Source organism: Alosa sapidissima, chromosome 8 (assembly GCF_018492685.1).
Source record: "Alosa sapidissima isolate fAloSap1 chromosome 8, fAloSap1.pri, whole genome shotgun sequence".
In the NCBI taxonomy this organism is placed as follows: Eukaryota; Metazoa; Chordata; class Actinopteri; order Clupeiformes; family Clupeidae; genus Alosa; species Alosa sapidissima.
This window is the reverse complement of record NC_055964.1, coordinates 35,470,637-35,490,849: the sequence shown is the minus strand read 5'-3', so window position 1 is coordinate 35,490,849 and position 20,213 is coordinate 35,470,637. Positions and strand designations below refer to the sequence as shown.

The window sequence follows — 20,213 nt, the reverse complement described above, 5'->3', positions numbered from 1 at the left end:
TTAAGAATAACATTAACCGATTTCATGTGAATGAATAAATACTTGTTGTTGTGTGAGAAAAAGAGAGAAAAAACAGCAACTCAGCATTTGGTCTTGTGATACTCACTGTAGTGTCTCCAGTTTACAGTTGGGATCCTCCAGAAGAGAAGAAAGATGCTTCACTCCTGAGTCTCCTGCTTTATTCCCACTCAGCTGCAGCTCTCTCATGTGTGAGGGGTTTGATCTCAGTGCTGATGCAAGAGCTCTGAAGCCTTCCTCTCCAATACTGCAGTATGACAGACTGTAGAGAGAAGCAGGAGAAATACTACATCTTCATTTCTTTTTGGACAATCAACATTACGGACACCTTACAATAATGTGTTAAATACGGTTGTGTGTATAAATAATTTGTACACAGGGATGTGTGTGTGTGTGTGTGTGTGTGTGTGTGTGTGTGTGTGAGGTAGTAACTGTGTGTGTGTGTTGCGTTTGTCATTCACTCCCTCACCCCACACAGAGTAAGTGAGTGTGTCAGTGGTGTCAGTGGTGTGTGTGTGTGTGTGTGTGTGTGTGTGTGTGTGTGTGTGTATGTGTCGAGTAGCACTTAAGTCGCAAAAACAGTTGACTTGCGATTCCACTCAAAAGACTTCTGACTTGACTCGGACTCGAGCTTCGAGACTCGTGTACAAGCTGTATTGCTGTATCATGCAGTTATTGCTTTTTATGGAGATTTACGCATGTATTGCTATTTTATTTTATTAGTGCATGTACTTTGGGAAACGTATGATGAGCTGCATGTCCCCTTTGCCATAATGTGCAACGTAACGCATGCGCTATGTGCGCACTCACAGATAAACAAATGCAGTGACCATGGTGACCACTAGCCCTCCCGGAGTAGTGCCTTTTATCATTAATAAACTTTCTGTTACAATAACTTTGTGCACAGTGGAAATAAGCGAACAGCTACATGCCAGGTGTGTGGCACCAGGATAAATGATGCCGGTTCAACAATGTCTAATTTCATCAGGCATCTCAAAACGCACCCAGATTGGTCAGTCACTTACTAATGTGGAAGAGACCTTAAACATACAGTATATCGTCACGGTAACAAGCTAACCAACACACAGTGTTGTGCTAACAGGCAGATAGCATCTTCATAATCGGCCATATGATGTGATAAACTTCGGTTAATGCTCCAAGGGGCCAGAGGAATATGTTAAGTAGCAGAAGATTAGACTATACAATGTCCTAAATTGGAGACCCAATGTCAGTTCTGGATATAAACATCCCAATGTGACAATGTTCACATCCATTTCTGATCCTCAGCCCATCCTTTCACAGACAACAAAAAGGTCAAAACTACAATCATCTCAACACTCTCATTCAGCAGGTAATGAAAGAAAACTGATTCAGCCTACAGCAATGGCCCTAAATCACTGAAATAGGGTCGCTGGATGAAAGGGAGTCGGCTCAACACACAACAATCTAATGTATACATACATTTCACAAAACTGCAAGGACATAGAATAGTGTGCGTATGTGTGTGAGGGTGTATGTGTGGAGTTACTGTAAGATCACCAAACTTGACAAATGAAAGAGTTTGTGTGTGTGTGTGTGTGTGTGTGTGTTTGACTGAGTGAGTGACCCGTTACATGTGAATGAGTCCATATGTGTGTATAAGTATATGTGATCAGGTCAGGATTACATTACATTACATTACATTACATTACATTTGGCTGACGCTTTTTTAACCAAAGCGACTAACAACATGGTAAACAGTAAGTTTTAGAACAATTCTCACAATTTTAGGACAGTTTAAAAAAACATTAGAGTACAGTAAGAATAAGTGCGTCGGTGAGTGCTGTTTTTAACAGTTACTTGTCAGTTTAAAACGGCTGGTGAGTGCTAGGATCAGTAAGACTTGTTGTAAGTGTTGCTATGAGAGTAGATGTTCTCTAAAGAGCTGGGTCTTCAGGAGTTTTTTGAAAGTGGAAAAGGATGTCCCTGCCCTTGTAGGAACTGGCAGTGTGTTCCACCAACGAGGAACAACAGATGAGAAAAGTTTGGATTGGTTTGAGCGTACCGGTGGTAGAGCTAGACGTCGTTCGTCAGAGGAGCGCAGCGGTCTGGAGGTAGTGTAAGTCTGTATGAGGGCATTCAAGTAGGTGGGAGCAGAACCGGAGACTACTTTGTAGGCAAGCGTTAGAGACTTGAATTTGATGCGGGCCGCCATAGGTAGCCAGTGTAGCTGGATGAGCAGCGGGGTAACATGTGCCCTTTTGGGTTGGTTGTAGACCAGGCGCGCCGCCGCGTTCTGGATCATCTGAAGTGGTTTCACTGCGCAGGCTGGGAGACCTGTCAGGAGGGCATTGCAGTAGTCGAGTCGTGAGATGACTATTGCCTGAACCAGAAGTTGGGTAGCATCTTGAGTCAAGTAAGTCCTGATTTTCCGTATGTTGTAGAGTGCGAAACGGCATGTGATGCCGTGTGACGGCATGGGATCACGACTAATTGCAATCACCTGGGCGTGCGGGCTGGGGGTCATGGGTACGTAACTTCCTTCCCGACAAACACAAAAGAAGCTCTCCCAAATTGTTTGGTACGCAAGTTGCTTGTCGCTGGTCGGTACAAACCGCGCACTTCATGCTGGGTTTTGGTTGCGAACAACTCCCTCGTTGTGGTCTGGACTGTCATCTCCTCCCTACTCCTGTTTCCCTGTGACTACCAATGCGAATGCTGAACGTGGAGCTGACACACTTCCCTCCTCTGCTCCTGTTCCCCTGGGCTAGCTCGCATTGTGGAAAAGGCCGAGATCACAGCTGGCTGTCTATCACAGTTTGACCACTGTTTTCCCCCATTAGAGTTTCTTTTGGTATTAGTCAGTGTTAAACTAACAGCACGTCAAAGTTGGATGTACGGTATGCTTGTTTGTGTTGGTTTATTTTCTTTGTGTTGTATGCTTGTCTGAGTGTGATACACTGGTGCATTTACACTGTTTGCCAGGGTCTGTTACACGACAAGGTGTAGTGCTGTTGCCATCCCTGAGCTCATATTAGCAGCCAGTTAGCGATTTCAGACTGTTACTCCGAGGCTATTGAGACTTATCCCTCCCCCCGGCACTATTAGTTTTTAATGGGTTCTTGTAACCCCTGACTTAGCTTATCCACACGGGAGACTGTTACTCCTGGGGCATAGGGGTCTATCTATGCCCCAGGTGGTATTAGTTCATATTGAGTTCTTTGTGACTCCCAACCTAGTTTCTCCACACAGTAGACTGTTACTCTTGGGCCATAGGGGTCTATGTCCCAGGTAGTATTAGTTCATTATAGCTTCTGCTATTCATTATAGCTGTATCGGTAGCACTCCACTGGCGCTGAATAGCGTGTTTGTCTTGTTTTTGTTTTGTCTTGTATTGTTTCCTTTATTGAATGCCCCCTCCTTCCCCCTGTTTGCTAGTATGGCCTGCTAGGTCTATCAGGTAACACAGTTAAGGTACTCTAGGACTGCCGCCTTCCCCTAGTTTGCGGTGAGGGCACATTCTAGTGGTTGAGCGTGTACTGAACACCTATTTATACTCGTTTGGGTTGTATTTAGAAAGCTTGAGTGTTACACTTGTGTTTGTGTGTGTGTATGGCCATAGATCACTTTTGGGGCTGGGCAGCCATCCGAGGGTTACTGTACCTGTGTTAATTCAGGCCGTGTAGCAGCCACCAATCCACTGGGCATTTAATTTATGGTTATGTGTATTACATTTTGTTTTCTTTGATTATTTTGTGTTGTGTATTGTGATTTTGTTTTTATCGGATTTACCTACTGTACGCCCCTGCCATCCGTTTTAAACAAAGAAAAGAAATAATAAATATAACATTGTTTATACTACTGCCTCTGTCCTCATCCATTTAGTTGGATAAACCTGAGGGCCCTGTCACATATATATACTCTTTTGATCCCGTGAGGGAAATTTGGTCTCTGCATTTAACCCAATCCGTGAATTAGTGAAACACAGCACACAGTGAGGTGAAGCACACACTAATCCCGGCGCAGTGAGCTGCCTGCAACCACAGCGGTGCTCGGGGAGCAGTGAGGGGTTAGGTGCCTTGCTCAAGGGCACTTCAGCTGCGGCCCACTGGTCGGGGCTCGAACCGGCAACCGTCCGGTTACAAGTCCAGAGTGCTAACCAGTGGGCCACGGTGTGTGTTTCTGTGTGAGAGAAAGAGCTTTTTTCACCATAAATTCCTTGCTTACAGTCACATATTACTGTCAAAGCATGTGTGAATTGTTTTAAAACAATGGTTTGTTTGTGTGTGTGTGTGTGTGTGTGTGTGTGTGTGTGTGTGTGTGTGTGTGTGTGTGTGTGTGTGTGTGTGTGTGTGTGTTTGTGTGCGCACAGAACTGCTTTGAACACACTGCAAAGACTACTGTGAAGTACCATATACTGTACATACAACAGTTTCTGAAATGTGATGTCATGTGCCAGTGTGAAGCTTATGTCCATTCACTGCATTATCATTACTGAAACATCAGAGCATCTTACAATGAAACAGCCTCACTGTAGTGATCACACAACACTCTATACATTTCACCAAACTGCACTGTGTGTGTGTGTGTGCGTATGTGTGTGAGTGTGCATGTGTGGAGTTAAGATCACCAAATTTGACATACGAAAGAGTTAGTATGTGTGTGTGTGTGTGTGTGTGTGTGCGTGCGTGTGTGTGTTTGTGTGTGTGTGAGAGAGAGTGACCGAGTGAGTGAGTCACAGGCGTGTGTGTGTCTGTGTGTGAGCAAGTGTGTGTGTGTGTGTGTGTGTGTGAGTTTGCGTGCGCACATAACTGTTTTGAACACACTGCAAAGACTACTGTGAAGTACCATATACTGTATAACAACCAGGCTTGGAATTTCACCATTTTAGGGGCAAGGCCACTTGGCCTTCAGTTGGGCATATTTGGTTGGGGGGCACAAAAGCCGCATGTCATGGCACCAAGGCTAAAGTTAACTATATAGTATTAGGCAAAATGATCAAAGCTGTATTTAGTCTATTCACAGCAGTAGACCTGTATCACTGTATGAAAAAAAAAACATGAAACATGACACATTACATAGAACTGTACATCATCTGATCATCTAATATTTACAGATATCTAGGCTATATTAAACATTTATTTTATATTTGGCCTGTTATGAAATCATGTTTTGAACAATTTAGGCACAGCTCAGCTTTAAGAAACTCAAATAGCCTAGATGCATGCTTAGCATTTTGTGATCATTAAGGCTACTTTCACAAACTCTTAGTCAGCTGTATATCCTCTGATTTTAATATTTACTGATATCTAGGCAATATTTGTAACATTTATTTTGTATTTGGCCTGTTATGAAAACATGTAGAACAATTTAAACACATTGTGAAACTTCAAAACCGGATTACTCTGGAACGGCTAACTGTACAGGGGACTGCTTTACACCTTTGTGGTCGGTAAGGTCTGCTGTTTATTGCTATATATATTTTCTCCTGGGTTGAACGAAGGGTTCGTGAAGTATTCCACCGAGATGAATGGTTAGGGAGATGGGCGCAGAACATTATGTAGAATTATGATTAAACGAAATCATTTTATTTACTTTTCTCGCGAACCGTTCACCACAGCAATTAGTGGCTAACATCATTTAAAAGCTGAGGAAAAGCTCGTTTATGTGATGTTATACTTTTGATGTCTGTGTGATGAGTAGGCTGTTTCAGGAGTAGTTCAACTGTGAAGAATGGGTGAATTTGGACGCACTTTTTTTCTTGCCATGCACTGTCACTTTCTCCACTGCGTAAAAGACTAAATTAATTTGCGCTGTGATTGCTAAAATTATTTTGACAGGCCATAGGCTAAATAAAGTCGGAGGGCTATTAGTCGGACGCAAAGCAGAATATTGAAAGAAGGGGGCACCAAGGCCACAGTGGCCTGTAAACCTCTGATTTTCAAAGGAGCATCATGGCCAACGCATGGGGCAACGACGTGGCCGCCGTGAAATTCCTACCCTACTGAAATGTGATGTCATGTGCCAGTGTGAAGCTTATGTCCATTCACTGCATTATCATTGCTTAGAAACATCAGAGCATCTTACAATGAAACAGCCTCACTGTAGTGATCACACAACACATTTCACAAAACTGCACTTCCATATGGAACAAAAAAAGGAAATAGAATTAATTTCAGATATTTCTAGTGTAATGTTAATGTAATTAAGAAAACAATAACTGATTTTATAACATCATCACAGAACACCACCTTAACCACAGCTCTTTTATGTGAATGCAACAACATCCACTAACCGTAATGTCTGCAGTGTGCAGTGGGGATCCTGCAGTAAAGCACACAGCTGAGTCACTCCCAAGTCTCCTGGTATGTGATTACTCAGATTCAGGGTAGTCATGAGTAAGGGGTTTGAACCCACAGCTGAAGCCACAGCAGCACAGGCTTCCTCAGCAGCACTACTTTTCAGGAACCTGGACAAACAAGGAGGACAACAAACCCTTTATCTCACCTGGTCACTGATGTGGGCATAAAAAGACTCCAAGACTTTGGCAAATCAGGCCAGTCAGCAATAATGAAATGATGACCTGCTACATATGCTGTTTTCAGGGGAAAGGATGTATTGCTACCCATTTCTGTGTTATTGTAACTGATTGGTCTGGTGCTGCAGCTTTAAATCTTACGGGTTCAGTTTTCTCTGCAGGATTTAGCTGATCTGGTGGTCCATTCAAATATGAAGTTCATTTCTAGTTATTAGAGACCAACTGAATCTCTACAGACGGTGTTTCCCCCACAAGAAAAAATCAACTTCAAGCAGTCTAGAAACTTCCTCCGTTTCATTGAAGATCTCTACAGTATGTGAGGCCTTTCACAGTCTTTGACACACAACTGGACTGTCCACTGTTTTCCAGAAATATACTTACTGGACATTTCTCAGTGTATATTGTGGATCCTCCTTTAGGTCTAAAAGCAGTTTGACTCCAGATTTCCCTGGATCATTTCCTCTGAGATCAAGATCTCTGAGGTATTTGGGATTTACCCTCAGGGCTGAAGCCAGACCAGAATAGCCCTTCTCTGTGATACTGCAGTCAGACAGCCTAGAAGGAAAGATTTCTTAGTCAATGCACCATAAATACACAATATTTAGTTTCCCAAGTAATGTGCGCGTAAAGGTTTTCTAGGCAACAACTTTTTAGATTAGCTTTCCCCCTGCAAAACTCTAAATTGGTTAACGGTATAAAAATGTGTGTGTGTGTGTGTGTGTGTGTGTGTGTGTGTGTGTGTGTGAATGATACTGCAAGAGAGAGAGAGAGATAGAGCGAGAGAGAGAGACATAGTGAGACTCCTGAGTCTCCTGCTTTATTAAAACTCAGCCACAGCTCTCTCATGTGTGAGGGGTTTGATCTCAGTGCTGATGCAAGAGCTCTGAAGCCTTCCTCTCCAAAACTGCAGTATGACAGGCTGTAGAGAGAAGTAGGGTAAATACTTAATCTGTCAAATTGACAATTATCTGTTAAATAAGATTGTGTGTATATTACAAATAATGTGTGCACAGTGTCTGTCTGTGTGTGTGTGTGTCTGTGCGAGTGTTTTGAATATATTGCAAAGACTACAGCTAACTGGGGCAGCCCTGGCCTACTGGTTAGCGCTTCAGACCGGAGGGTTGCCGGTTCGAACCCCGACCAGTAGGCATGGCTGAACTGCCCTTGTGTGTGTGTGTGTGTGTGTGTGTGTGTGTATGTGTGTATGTGTGTGTGTGTGTGTGTGTGTGTGTGTGTGTGTGTGTGTGTGTGTGTGTGTGTGTGTGTGCAAATGTGTGCATGGTGCAGGTGCAGGGAAGGTGCCTGTGCATTATACCTGAGCTCTTTCTTTAGTCATTTAACTATATGAACTTTCCTTTTCCAGTTTCAGCCAGATGATGATGTCCTAATCCCGTGCCCAGGAGACACCTCACCTCCACTGCTAGACACCTCACCAGCTCTGCGTGTGTATGTGTGTGATGGCACTACTGGTGCAGTTCTGTGTGTGTGTATGTGTGTGATAGCACTACTGGTGCAGTTCTGTGCGTGTGTATGTGTGTGATAGCACTACTGGTGCAGTGCGTGTGTATGTGTGTGATAGCACTACTGGTGCTCTGTGTCCGTGTGTATGTGTGTGATAGCACTACTGGTGCAGTGCGTGTGTATGTGTGTGATAGCACTACTGGTGCAGTTCTGTGTGTGTGTATGTGTGTGATGGCACTACTGGTGCAGTTCTGTGTGTGTGTATGTGTGAGATAGCACTACTGGTGCAGTTCTGTGTGTGTGTATGTGTGTGATAGCACTACTGGTGCTCTGTGTCCGTGTGTATGTGTGTGATAGCACTACTGGTGCAGTGCGTGTGTATGTGTGTGATAGCACTACTGGTGCAGTGCGTGTGTGTGTATGTGTGTGATAGCACTACTGGTGCAGTGTGTGTGTATGTGTGTGATAGCACTACTGGTGCAGTTCTGTGTGTGTGTATGTGTGTGATAGCACTACTGGTGCAGTTCTGTGTGTGTGTATGTGTGTGATAGCACTACTGGTGCAGTTCTGTGCGTCTGTATGTGTGAGATAGCACTACTGGTGCAGTTCTGTGTGTGTGTATGTGTGTGATAGCACTACTGGTGCAGTTCTGTGTGTGTGTATGTGTGTGATAGCACTACTGGTGCAGTGCGTGTGTATGTGTGTGATAGCACTACTGGTGCAGTGCGTGTGTGTGTATGTGTGTGATAGCACTACTGGTGCAGTTCTGTGTGTGTGTATGTGTGTGATAGCACTACTGGTGCAGTTCTGTGCGTGTGTGTGTATGTGTGTGATAGCACTACTGGTGCAGTTCTGTGCGTGTGTATGTGTGTGATAGCACTACTGGTGCAGTGCGTGTGTATGTGTGTGATAGCACTACTGGTGCAGTGTGTGTGTATGTGTGTGATAGCACTACTGGTGCAGTTCTGTGTGTGTGTATGTGTGTGATAGCACTACTGGTGCAGTTCTGTGCGTCTGTATGTGTGAGATAGCACTACTGGTGCAGTTCTGTGTGTGTGTATGTGTGTGATAGCACTACTGGTGCAGTTCTGTGTGTGTGTATGTGTGTGATAGCACTACTGGTGCAGTGCGTGTGTATGTGTGTGATAGCACTACTGGTGCAGTGCGTGTGTGTGTATGTGTGTGATAGCACTACTGGTGCAGTTCTGTGCGTGTGTATGTGTGTGATAGCACTACTGGTGCAGTTCTGTGTGTGTGTATGTGTGTGATAGCACTACTGGTGCAGTGTGTGTGTATGTGTGTGATAGCACTACTGGTGCAGTTCTGTGTGTGTGTATGTGTGTGATAGCACTACTGGTGCAGTTCTGTGTGTGTGTGTATGTGTGAGATAGCACTACTGGTGCAGTGTGTGTGTGTGTGTGTGAGATAGCACAGCATCAGGTAATTGCTAGTAGGTGTACAACTGCACGCTGCATGCAGGTTTTTGCCAACGCCCCCTCTTCACATTCCAGTCGCCCCCTGACTGCTTTAAATCTGGCGCAGGGTCGGATCGGCCGCAGTCTCGGACCCTAACAGCCACCACCCCACTCTGCCACTCCTACTGTTTTTTTAATTAGCCTATGGATGATAAACGTAAGATTCTTGCAATTTGGTCGGAAAGGAGCACTTTCACCTTGAATTTGGTGTAAATAAACTTTTTTTTTAATTTGCTGATTTCAATTATTACATTTTGGAGCAGGTTCGAAAGGATGGATTCATCATTTATTCTTCATTGTAATTAGTATTGCAGCCATTTTGTCTTCGCAAAGGCTGTGCTCTCGAAAGGCCTTCTAGTAAGCATATTAAAATGAGTGTGATTTAGGGTGGAGTGTAGTGCTTGTGCATGTGCGCTTAATTTCACGTTAATTGGGATTTACAAAGAAAAGCTGTGTGGAATGCTGCGTGAGCAGAGTTTCATGCATCAGATTTTTGTTCTGTGAGTACGCTACTTTCCAGGTTTGCACGTACATACTGTTTTAGTATGAATTCAACGCAAGTCTTTGAACCTTTGGCCCCTGGTCTTTAATCAGCCAAAAAGGACACATGTAACTCCTCTCTTAGTTACTCTTCATTGGCTTCCTATAGTGGCCAGCATTACATGTAAATCTAAAAAAGCCTGCGCTCCCGCACTACCAGACTCACCAACAGCTTCATACACCAAGCTGTAAGGATGCTGAACTCTCTCCCTCCTCTCCCCCCTCCACCCTCAGCTACATAACATCCTGGACATTGGACCCACAATGGCCGCGTGCACTACTCCACTTGCACACTTGCACACTTGTACACTTTACAACTTGTTGTTGTCCTGAAAACACAACACATCTGCTGCTCTTACATAACTTGCACCACTATGTCACTTTCTTTCTTACTTAGGTCAAACAGAACTACACAAGCCTTTTATTGGCCTGACTTTGCACTAGTATTTTATTGACTGTCTATGCACAATTTCAACCAAATTTTGCTGCTCTTATTTTTTTCATTATTATATGTGCCCTCTTATTTACTTACTTTTTTGTTTACTTGAATGTTATGTTTGTCTGTGGACTTAAATTGGTAAAATATGTCTTGTCTTCACCGTGGGATAGTGAGAAACGTAATTTCGATCTCTTTGTATGTCTGGAACATGTGAAGAAATTGACAATAAAGCTGACTTTGACTTTGAAACTTTGATCTCTCACCTTGGCCCAGAGGACGTTTACTGGATCAGCTCCCTGCTATTTCAACTCATTGATCCAGCTTTACAGCCCCAATCACCCACTGCGGTCTTCTGATGAGTGTCTGTTGTGTAGACCAGCCATAAAGGCAAGGTCTAATTCAAGACTGTTTTCCTCAGTGGTTCCTCGTTGGTGCAATGAGTTCCTCAGTGCTCTGCATTCCTGTGCTTTGGGGATTTTAACAGGGGTCTAAATGACCAAGATGGCAGCGCGGATGCAATGCCCTATGTCTCTCCAGATTTTGTGAATTAGTGGTAATATGCTTGTTTATTTCAAGTATTTTCGGTACAAACAGATAAGCGTACATATTGTACACCCGACAGGAACTTTTGGACATCGGTTCCTGCAATCCCGACATCTTTATCAGCGTAATCCCAGAGATTGCTAATTCAGTGAGACCTAAGAACTCCGCCAGACCGACTGGAAGGAATCTCAGATGGGCCAGAAAATGTAAACAAAGCCAATGTTCGCTCCCTGGTGAAACAAAATTAATGAACTGTGGCTGCAGATCACCACACACAGACTGATAATGGACTGAAACATCATGATTATCACAGAACCTTGGCTTAACAGCAAAATACCCAACAGCCCTATTGAGCTAGCTAGATGCTGCGGTAAGACCAGAGGTGGGGGTTTGTGCATTTATGTAAACAAAACTTGGTGCACGGACACTACCATCACCGAGAAGTGTAGATCTTTCTATCTGCCCAGGGAGTTTACATCTACTGTTGTGATGGCTGCCTATATACCAGATGCTAACGCTAAGCTTGCCATGAAAGAACTGCATTCTGCTATCAGTAAACAACCAAATTTCCCTCACGGGATCAAAAAAGTATATATACTTATACTTAACAACAAACTTTGCATCTCAAGGCAGCCTACATTGTCACGGGTAAAGACTGAAAGTAAAGACTGTACAGCCTAAATTCCATCTAAATGTATCATGCCCCACTAGAGACAAGACTTTGGACCATGTCTACACTAACATCGCTGAGGCATACAAAGACGTTCCCCTCCCCCACCTCATTGTTTCTACTGCCCACGTACTCAGCACTCATGAAATGTGTGTGAAACCCACAATGAGGACTGTCAAAGTGTGACCAGAGGGAGCTGACTCGGCACTTCAGCAGCGTTTTGGAAACACTGACTGGAGAGTGTTTGCCTCCTTCCTTCTGGACTGTATCAACTTCAACAGTGTCACCACCCTCAAACAGATTACCACTTTCCCTAATCAGAAGCCATGGCTGAACAGTGATGTCAAACTCCTGTGGATTGGACTGACATAGTTTACCTGTCACTAGCCCAGGCAGCTGTCCCTACGTGCTTTAAAACCACCTCCATCGTGCCGGTGCCAAAACACTCCACTGCAACGAGCCTTAATGATGTCTAGTTGCACTCACCCCCATCATCATGAAGTGCTTCGAGAGGCTGGTCCTGGCCCACCTCAAGATCTGCTTACCACCCTCACTGGACCCCTTCCAATTTGCCTACCGTCAGAACAGGAGCACGGAGGATGCCATCTCTACGGCACTTCACTCCGCCCTGTCACACCTTAAGCTACACCTATGTGAAAATGCTGTTCATTGTGCTTTGCCGTGCCGTGAGGCGTGACCCCTTTTCCTCCCTCTGCCTTTATGGTGCCTCTGAGCACTAGGCATGTTGTTCCTGTTTGGCATGTCTGTCTTTCAACCTGCAGGAGGAGCTGGAGAGTTCCAGTGGATTTAGAATAGAAAAAACGCACTCTCAAGTATATTCTCTTTACTTATTTATTAATGCCATGTCCACAGACGCGTTTCAGCCTAAGCGTTTCTGACCCATTGTCAGTGTGTGTTCCAGTGGATTGCCATTAATGAGGGGCATGGCTCTGTGTCAATGGACTCTCTGTCATTCAGCCTCTCTGTCCTGTTCTGGCTTGACGCTGCTGAGAGCTGGCTGCGGCTACTCCAATTGCCTTTTCTTTATGCACTACACATAGCCTACACATTGCTGACACACGACACTTTATTTGATCTTTTGTTGCTTCCACTTACTGACTTATATAAATATTTGTAAATAAACTTCAGCTTATTATTTAAACGTTACCCGACGGTGTCAGTCTCCCTATGTCCTTACCCTTGAGCCAAGGTGTTTGTGACAATTGACTTTAGTTCAACATTCAACACCATCATCGCCTCCAACCATCCGCCATCGATCACCAAACTCAGTGAACTGGACATCAAAACTTCCCTCTGTAACTGGATTCTGGACTTCCTAACCAACTGACCTCAGTCTGTTAGGTTAGATAATCAGACCTCAACCCTCACCCTGAACACCGGCGTACCACAGGGCTGTGTGCTGAGCCCTCTCCTTTACTCCCTCTTCACCTATGACTGCACACCTGTACATGGCTCTAACACCATCGTCAAGTTTGCAGACGACACTACAGTGATTGGTCTCATCAGCAACAATGATGAGATAGGCCTACAGGGAAGCGGTCCAGCATTAATATTGTGGTGCACTGACAACAACCTGGCTCAACACCAAGAAGACCAAAGAGATCATTGTGACTTCAGGAAGTCAAAAGCTGACACACACACCCCCATCCTCATCAACGGGACTGAGGCGGAGCGTGTCACCAGCTTCAAGTTTCTGGGTGTCCACATCTCTAAGGATCTCTCTTGGACCCTCAACACCTCTACCCTGATCAAGAAGGCTCACCAGTGTCTCTTCTTCCTGAGGAAACTAAAGAAGGTACACCTTTCTTCTCAGATACTGGTTAACTTCTACCACAAGGCTTTGAAATGGTTCATGGAACGAAAACGAAACCAGAAACTTTATGATTTTTTTATGTTACGGAACAGAAACAATGTTTTAAAATAGTGGTAACCGGTTAATACCGGTTCTTTTTTTGTTTCTGGGAAGGTTTGTGTCTTCAATGAAATGGTGCGGGTCACCTCCTGTCATTCAGTGAATGCATGGAGACTGCAGACAGACAGAGCTTGCCACTAGCAGGCAATCAAAAGGCCTATTAAGATTTCATTTCACCTGTTTTCTCTTTTTACTAGGCTGTGACAAACATTGTTGGAAAAAACATTAAGGCTACAGCATTAATTTATTTGGAAAAACGTAATCCACCAGTATCCACCCAAAATATACTGTATCAGAGTTTCCGCTAGAAAAAAATGGTGCCGGTCAAAGTGACCGGCAGAGGTTTCGTTTTCCGGACATTTTGATGATATGCCGGTCAAATATCCTATTATCGCTTCTTAATTAGTCAAATTGAGGAAAACTTGAGACAGGCTATGTAGCTTAAAGAATGACATAATCAGGCTGCATAAAATGCAACATTTTCATTAGCCTAACTTAAACATGCCTAACAAGATCTAACCAGTATCTTTTCATGGACAGAAGGAGTCCGCTTCGTTCGTTGTTTTAAAAAGGCGACGTTGTTTGTTGCTGCTACCCACGTTATCTCCAGTGGTGACTGTTTAACTTACACAGATGCGCACACACAAGAATGAGTGCTCACACCACTACCCCCTAATGCTATGCCTCTTTATTTGATAACAATAAATTAAGAAATGTTTCATATTCTGGGAAATGTTTAGTTTCTTTTTCTTTCGGCCGCGATTCAATGATACCGTTTAATTGTGCCAGAAATGATCCGCGGACCAGTACCCTGCAGATCATAGACAGATAACACATAGGCCTACTGTATGCTTTGGGTAAAGAACACTTTGCATGTCCAGTATACACGGAGAATGACAGTGTCTTGGAGCGGCCGCACCCCCCGCAACTCCACTTCCAATTCCAATGTCACTGATTCCGACAGATACGCCCGACACTTCTGCTTTTTATCTGTTGGTGGTGGAGTTGACCGGACATCTGAGGCTTCAGACGTAAGTGAAAAAACTTTTAAGGCTAGTCTGCCTGGGCCTGGCCATGTTTGAACCGCCTCACTCATGTTCGTTGTTTAACATGGTCGTTTTAAGCGTGCGCTTCCTATTTGAAATGCAGCTGCTTATTGTATGCAATGCTTATTCTCAAAATCAGATTGCGTTAGGGGACAGGATTATTAGCCAATTTCAATCGGACAATTTGACCGGAGAGATTTAATTTTGTCGGACATTTCATTTTTTTTTTCGAAACCCTGTACTGTATATATGACAGCATTTTTCATTTGACCAGGAAATTATTCAGGCCAAAGGCTATAGAAAGACACCATGCAGTTTGTATAAAGCAGAGGCCTAGTGTTTTATTGTTTGTATAAGTATATATACTTTTTTGATCCCGTGAGGGAAATTTGGTCTCTGCATTTAACCCAATCGGTGAATTAGTGAAACACAAACAGCACACAGTGAACACACAGTGAGGTGAAGCACACACTAATCCCAGTGCAGTGAGCTGCCTGCTTCAACAGCGGCGCTTGGGGAGCAGTGAGGGGTTAGGTGCCTTGCTCAAGGGCACTTCAGCCGTGGCCCACTGGTCGGGGCTCGAACCGGCAACCCTCCGGTTACAAGTCCAGAGTGCTAACCAAGGCCACGACTGCCCTTGCTGTAGGATAGAGTCTAAAAGACAATATTGTGACTATTAATAGCCAGTTTGAAAGCATACATATATTTTTGTCCGACAGCTGACATGGAACGTTATTAACCGGTTCAGGAACAATATTTTTTTGTTCTAACCGGTTCGGGAAGATCAATTTTAGGGTCGGAACCAAAACCGGAAACGTTAAAATGGTGTTTCTGTTCAGAAAGAACCAAATCGGCAAAAAAATCTGGTTCAAAGCCCTCTTCTACCACTCTACCATCGAGGGCATCCTCACCAACTGTGTCACTGTATGGTATGGCAACTGCTCTGCCTCCGGCTGGAAAGCACTGCAGAGGGTGGTGAAAACTGCCCAACGCATCACCGTTTCTTCACTCCCCTTCATCGAGGCAATCCAGGGCAAGTGATGCTTGCGTAAGGTGCGCAGCATTATCAAAGACTGTTCTCACCCCACAGAATGTTCACCCCACTCCCTTCCGGGAGGTGTTACAGGTCTCTCTGTATCCGGACCAGAAGGTTCAGACCCCCCCCCCCCACACACACACACACACACACATACTGCTGTGAGACTATCTGACTGCCGACCCTACCAGGCCCTGAATATGTTGCACTTTAACTATCTGCTGCTACTCCAATGCTGCTGTCTCAGTATTTTTAGTGTCTCTAGATTTTTAATATTGCTACTTATTTATTGATTTTAACTTATTAGATTGTATTCAGAGCTAAATTCCTCCTGATCTAATGAGAACTCAGTACTGTATTTCGCTCAACATGTTACAAGATGAATGACAATAAAAGTATTCTTGATCCTTGATCGGTATAATTACTTTTTCTGCTGTTAGTGAATGTGTGTGTGTGTGTATGTTGTCTGTATGCAGTGTTGGGGAGTAACGGAATACATGTACCGGCGTTACGTATTCAGAATACAAATTATAAGTAACTGTATTCCGATACAGTTACAAGTTAAATAGTTGGTATTTAGAATATAGTTACATTGTTGAAATCAATGGATTACATGACGATACTTCTCTGTTTCATAAGTGTATTCACTCTCTAAATAAATGAAGGCAACTCCATTTCCCAGCAGCTCCTGAAAGCAATCTATGATGAAATTCTTTCCATGTTTAAATCCAAGCCCCGCCGTCTTCCACTAGCCTCAAAACACAGCCAGCACGCATTATGGACGCATCATCGGAGACCCTGAAATGACTATTTGCACAGCAAATTCCTGATGTCTGTTCAAAGGATATTTTCCCAAGTATTAATAGCTCAAGCTACTTCGGCCAATCGGTTACACAGTTTGCTAATCAATAAACAAAGCCTAGTTCACGTGTTGATTTAGACCTACAATAAAACCAATCTCTAAAATAGGCACTGCATTCTAAGTTTTTTATTCTAACTTAAAATAGCTTCATGGATTTTTTTTTTCTTCTAATTAGATCTACATTTACTTTTTAAAATGAATTATATGGTGCAGCCTCTGAAGATTATTCTTGTGAGTAGCATATTTTAACGTGCGGTTTTTGATTGTCATTACACGATCACGTTCATTTTGAGAGCACTGATATAGCCTATAGTGTTTACCTTTACGGGTCATTTGCGTTCCACCTGTCATATGCGCCCCTCACTGGGTTGATGCCACCGAAAAATCTCACAGGCACACCTTAATTATAATTTATGGCTACGCCCTTAAAGTAGCCTATTTATTTTGTTTGTTTTAATTAGCCTAGTCGCCTGCTGTAGTTTTAGTGGTCACCTTGCTATTTTAAAGTTGTATCAGGTAGCTTAGTTGGCTTTACATTTACAACACACCAGAATAGGCCTTTTTAGTAGGCCTAAGCAAGATTTGATGGCCTCATTCCTACACTTATAAAATGCAATTCAATGCGGAAGTAATCTAAGTATTCAGAATACGTTACTCAGATTGAGTAACGTAACGGAATATGTTACAAATTACATTTTTGGGCATGCATTCTGTATTCTGTAACGGAATACGTTTTGAAAGTAACCCTCCCAACACTGTCTGTATGCTACTGTGACCTTGAATTTCGCCTAGGGATCAATAAAGTATCTATCTATCTATCTATCTATCTATCTATCTATCTATCTATCTATCTATCTATCTATCTATCTATATGGATACAAAAACTGAGTTTAGAAGACCCTCAATGTCACCAACTTTGCATTTTGTTCGATATGTAGGGCCCTATCTAAAACTAATGGGCATGCAGCACAAACTCTTAATGGTCTAATCATACTGAGAACATGTCTGTCTTTCACCTTACAAAGTTTGAGCAGGCTGGGAATAATACTTTTCAAGATATTAATGCCTAAACATGGCCTCCAAGATAACGCCTTTCTGAGAGTCTAAAAAAAGATCAAGGGTGAAGAAAATTATGAAAACATTGGAATTTAACAAAAATATTTTACAGTTTTGGGATCTAAATATTAAGTATACAAACGTTGAGCCACATCTGAAACGGTGTTTTGTATTTGAAACTCATTTAGTATTTTTCCTAATTTAATTTGACACAGAATGACCCAAATGCAACTTCCTGTGCAACTGCTGACTGCACCTTTAAAGAGGCATATTTTTTTGTAAATTCTTGTCAAAAGCACCAAATTATAAGGGGGTGAATACATTTTAAAGGCACTGTAGGTATACACATACTTCTATTTATTATTCATGTACATTTCAAAGACATTAAAGCAGACCCATTTATTTTACAATCCTATGCTCTGTATCAGTTTAAATTCAGTAGGCATGGTCATGCAATGTTGGATGCAGTGTTTGTGTGTAAATGTCTTACCTGAGTGTCTCCAGTGCACAGTTTGGGTTACCCAGTCCACAACATAATTTTTGGACCCCACTGTCTCCCATATTGTTGTCACTGAGGTCCAGATCTTTCAGCCTTGAAGATGCTTTGGTGAGGACAGATGCCAGACCTGCACAGCTCCTCTCAGTGAGCCCACAACTGTTCAGCCTTAAGGGAAAAACATTCCACTCGTTACTAGACTCTCTGGAGAAGACTCTCTTAATCACACTTAATATCAACTTAAACAATATACCTCCCTCCATTTCTGCCAATACATATTGCTATCCTACTCACAGAGCCTTTTGGGATTCCCCTATCACTGGTTGCAGCCTTAGGAGACATTCATCACATCTGCTGTACTTCTTCAAGTCAAATACATCCAGCTTTTCTTCTGATGTCAGAAGCACAAACACGAGAGCTGACCACTGTGTGGATGAGAGTTTGGCTGCTGAAAGTGTCCCTGCACTCAGGAAGCTCTGGACCTCCGTCACTAAGGAGTGATCATTGACTTCATTCAGACAGTGGAACAGGTTGACAACTTTTTCTGATGATGGAATCTCCCTGATCTTTGTCTTAATGTAACTGGTTATTTCCTCTTTGCCTTCATTGTGTACTCTCTGTAGTAGGCCACGTAGGAGCTTCTGGTTGGATTCCAGAGAGAGGCCAAGAAGGAAACGGAGGAAAAGATCAAAGTGCCCATCTTCATGTTCCAAGGCTTTGTCCACAGCACTCTTCTGCAAAGTCGTCATGGAGTTATGCACTGGACTGCTTTCAACAGCTCTGGGGGCCTGCTGTGGGGACATGATATCTTTCCCTTCCGTTATAAACATCAGGATCACATACAAAGCTGCAAGATATTCCTGGATGCTCAGGTGCACAAAACAGTACAACTTTTCCTGATGAAGGCCTGACTCTTCATGAAAGATCTGGGTGCAAATTCCACAGTGTACTGCTGCTTCTCTGACATCAATACCACTGTCACTCAGGTCATCTTCATAAAAGATCAGGTTGCCCTTCTCCAGCTGTTCGTAGGCCAACTTTCCAAGAGCGATCAGACTAGCCCGGTTCCACTGTGGATCTGTGTCATAAACTCCTTCAAACTTCAGACTCCTCTGCTTGGTTTGAAATACAAGGAAATATGTGTACATCTCCGTCAGAGTCTTTGGAACTTGCTCAACTTCAGGCATCTCAAGAAGAACCTCAAGAACATTAACAGCAATCCAGCAAAACACTGGTATGTGGCACATAATGTGGAGACTTCTTGATGATCTAATATGAGAAATGACTTTGTTGGCAAGTTTCTGATCACATATTCTCCTTCTGAAGTACTCCTCCTTCTGAGGGTCGCTGAACCCTTGTACTTCTGTGACTCGGTCAATATTCTGAGGCGGAATTTGATTGGCTGCTGCTGGTCGAGAAGTGATCCAAAGGAGAGCAGAGGGAAGTAGATTACCCTTGATGAGATTTGTCAGGAGAACATCCAATGACGTGGTCTGTGTCACTTCAGTCAATATCTCATTTCTCCAGAAGTCTAGTCGGAGTCGGCATTCATCTAGACCATCAAAGATGAACAACACTTTGTACTTTCCCTGGCTGGGAAACGTTAACGGCTTTATTTCTGAGAAAAAGTGGTGGAGAAGATCCATCAATGAAAGATGTTTTTCTTTCAGGGTGTTGAGCTCCCGAAAAGGCAGCGGAAAAATGAAGTGGACATCTTGGTTTTCTTTTCCCTCAGTCCAGTCCAGGATGTACTTTTGAACTGAGACAGTTTTGCCAATGCCAGCTACTCCCTTTGTGATGACACATCGGATTGGCTTGTCTTGGCCAGGTAAGGGCTTAAAGATGTCTCTACATTTGATTGATGTCTCCTGTCCAGCTGGTCTCTTGGATATGGATTCAATCTGCCTGACTTCATGCTCCTCAATGACTTTTCCACTACCGCCCTCTGTGATATAGACCTCTGTGTAGATCTTTTCTAGGAGAGCAGAGCTCCCTTGCTTGGGTATTCCTTCAAACACACTCTGGTACTTGTTCTTGAGATTTCTCTTCAGCTCAGTTTGACAAACTACATCCTGTTTATCTAATTCACAAGAAAATAAAACATACAAAATAACCATGTTT

At 43.3% G+C, this 20,213-nt stretch overlaps 1 protein-coding gene and 1 long non-coding RNA gene across 3 annotated transcripts in view; one reads left to right on the top strand and one right to left on the bottom strand.

The window, feature by feature from the left end:
- LOC121715131 overlaps positions 1 to 20,213 on the bottom strand; it is a 315,706-nt gene that overhangs the window by 290,251 nt on the left and 5,242 nt on the right. For both annotated transcript variants that reach the window (XM_042100520.1, XM_042100522.1), the window contains exons 5-9: positions 18,387 to 20,172; positions 18,087 to 18,260; positions 6,917 to 7,090; positions 6,293 to 6,466; positions 107 to 280 (exon numbers count right to left, since the gene is read on the bottom strand). In XM_042100520.1, coding sequence (XP_041956454.1) covers positions 107 to 280; positions 6,293 to 6,466; positions 6,917 to 7,090; positions 18,087 to 18,260; positions 18,387 to 20,172 — 2,482 coding nt within the window. The remainder of the gene's footprint in view (positions 1 to 106; positions 281 to 6,292; positions 6,467 to 6,916; positions 7,091 to 18,086; positions 18,261 to 18,386; positions 20,173 to 20,213) is intronic.
- Positions 7,368 to 18,102, top strand: LOC121715209. Its single transcript, XR_006033563.1, has 3 exons — positions 7,368 to 7,456; positions 9,448 to 9,450; positions 18,092 to 18,102. It is a non-coding gene; the product is annotated as an uncharacterized LOC121715209 (long non-coding RNA).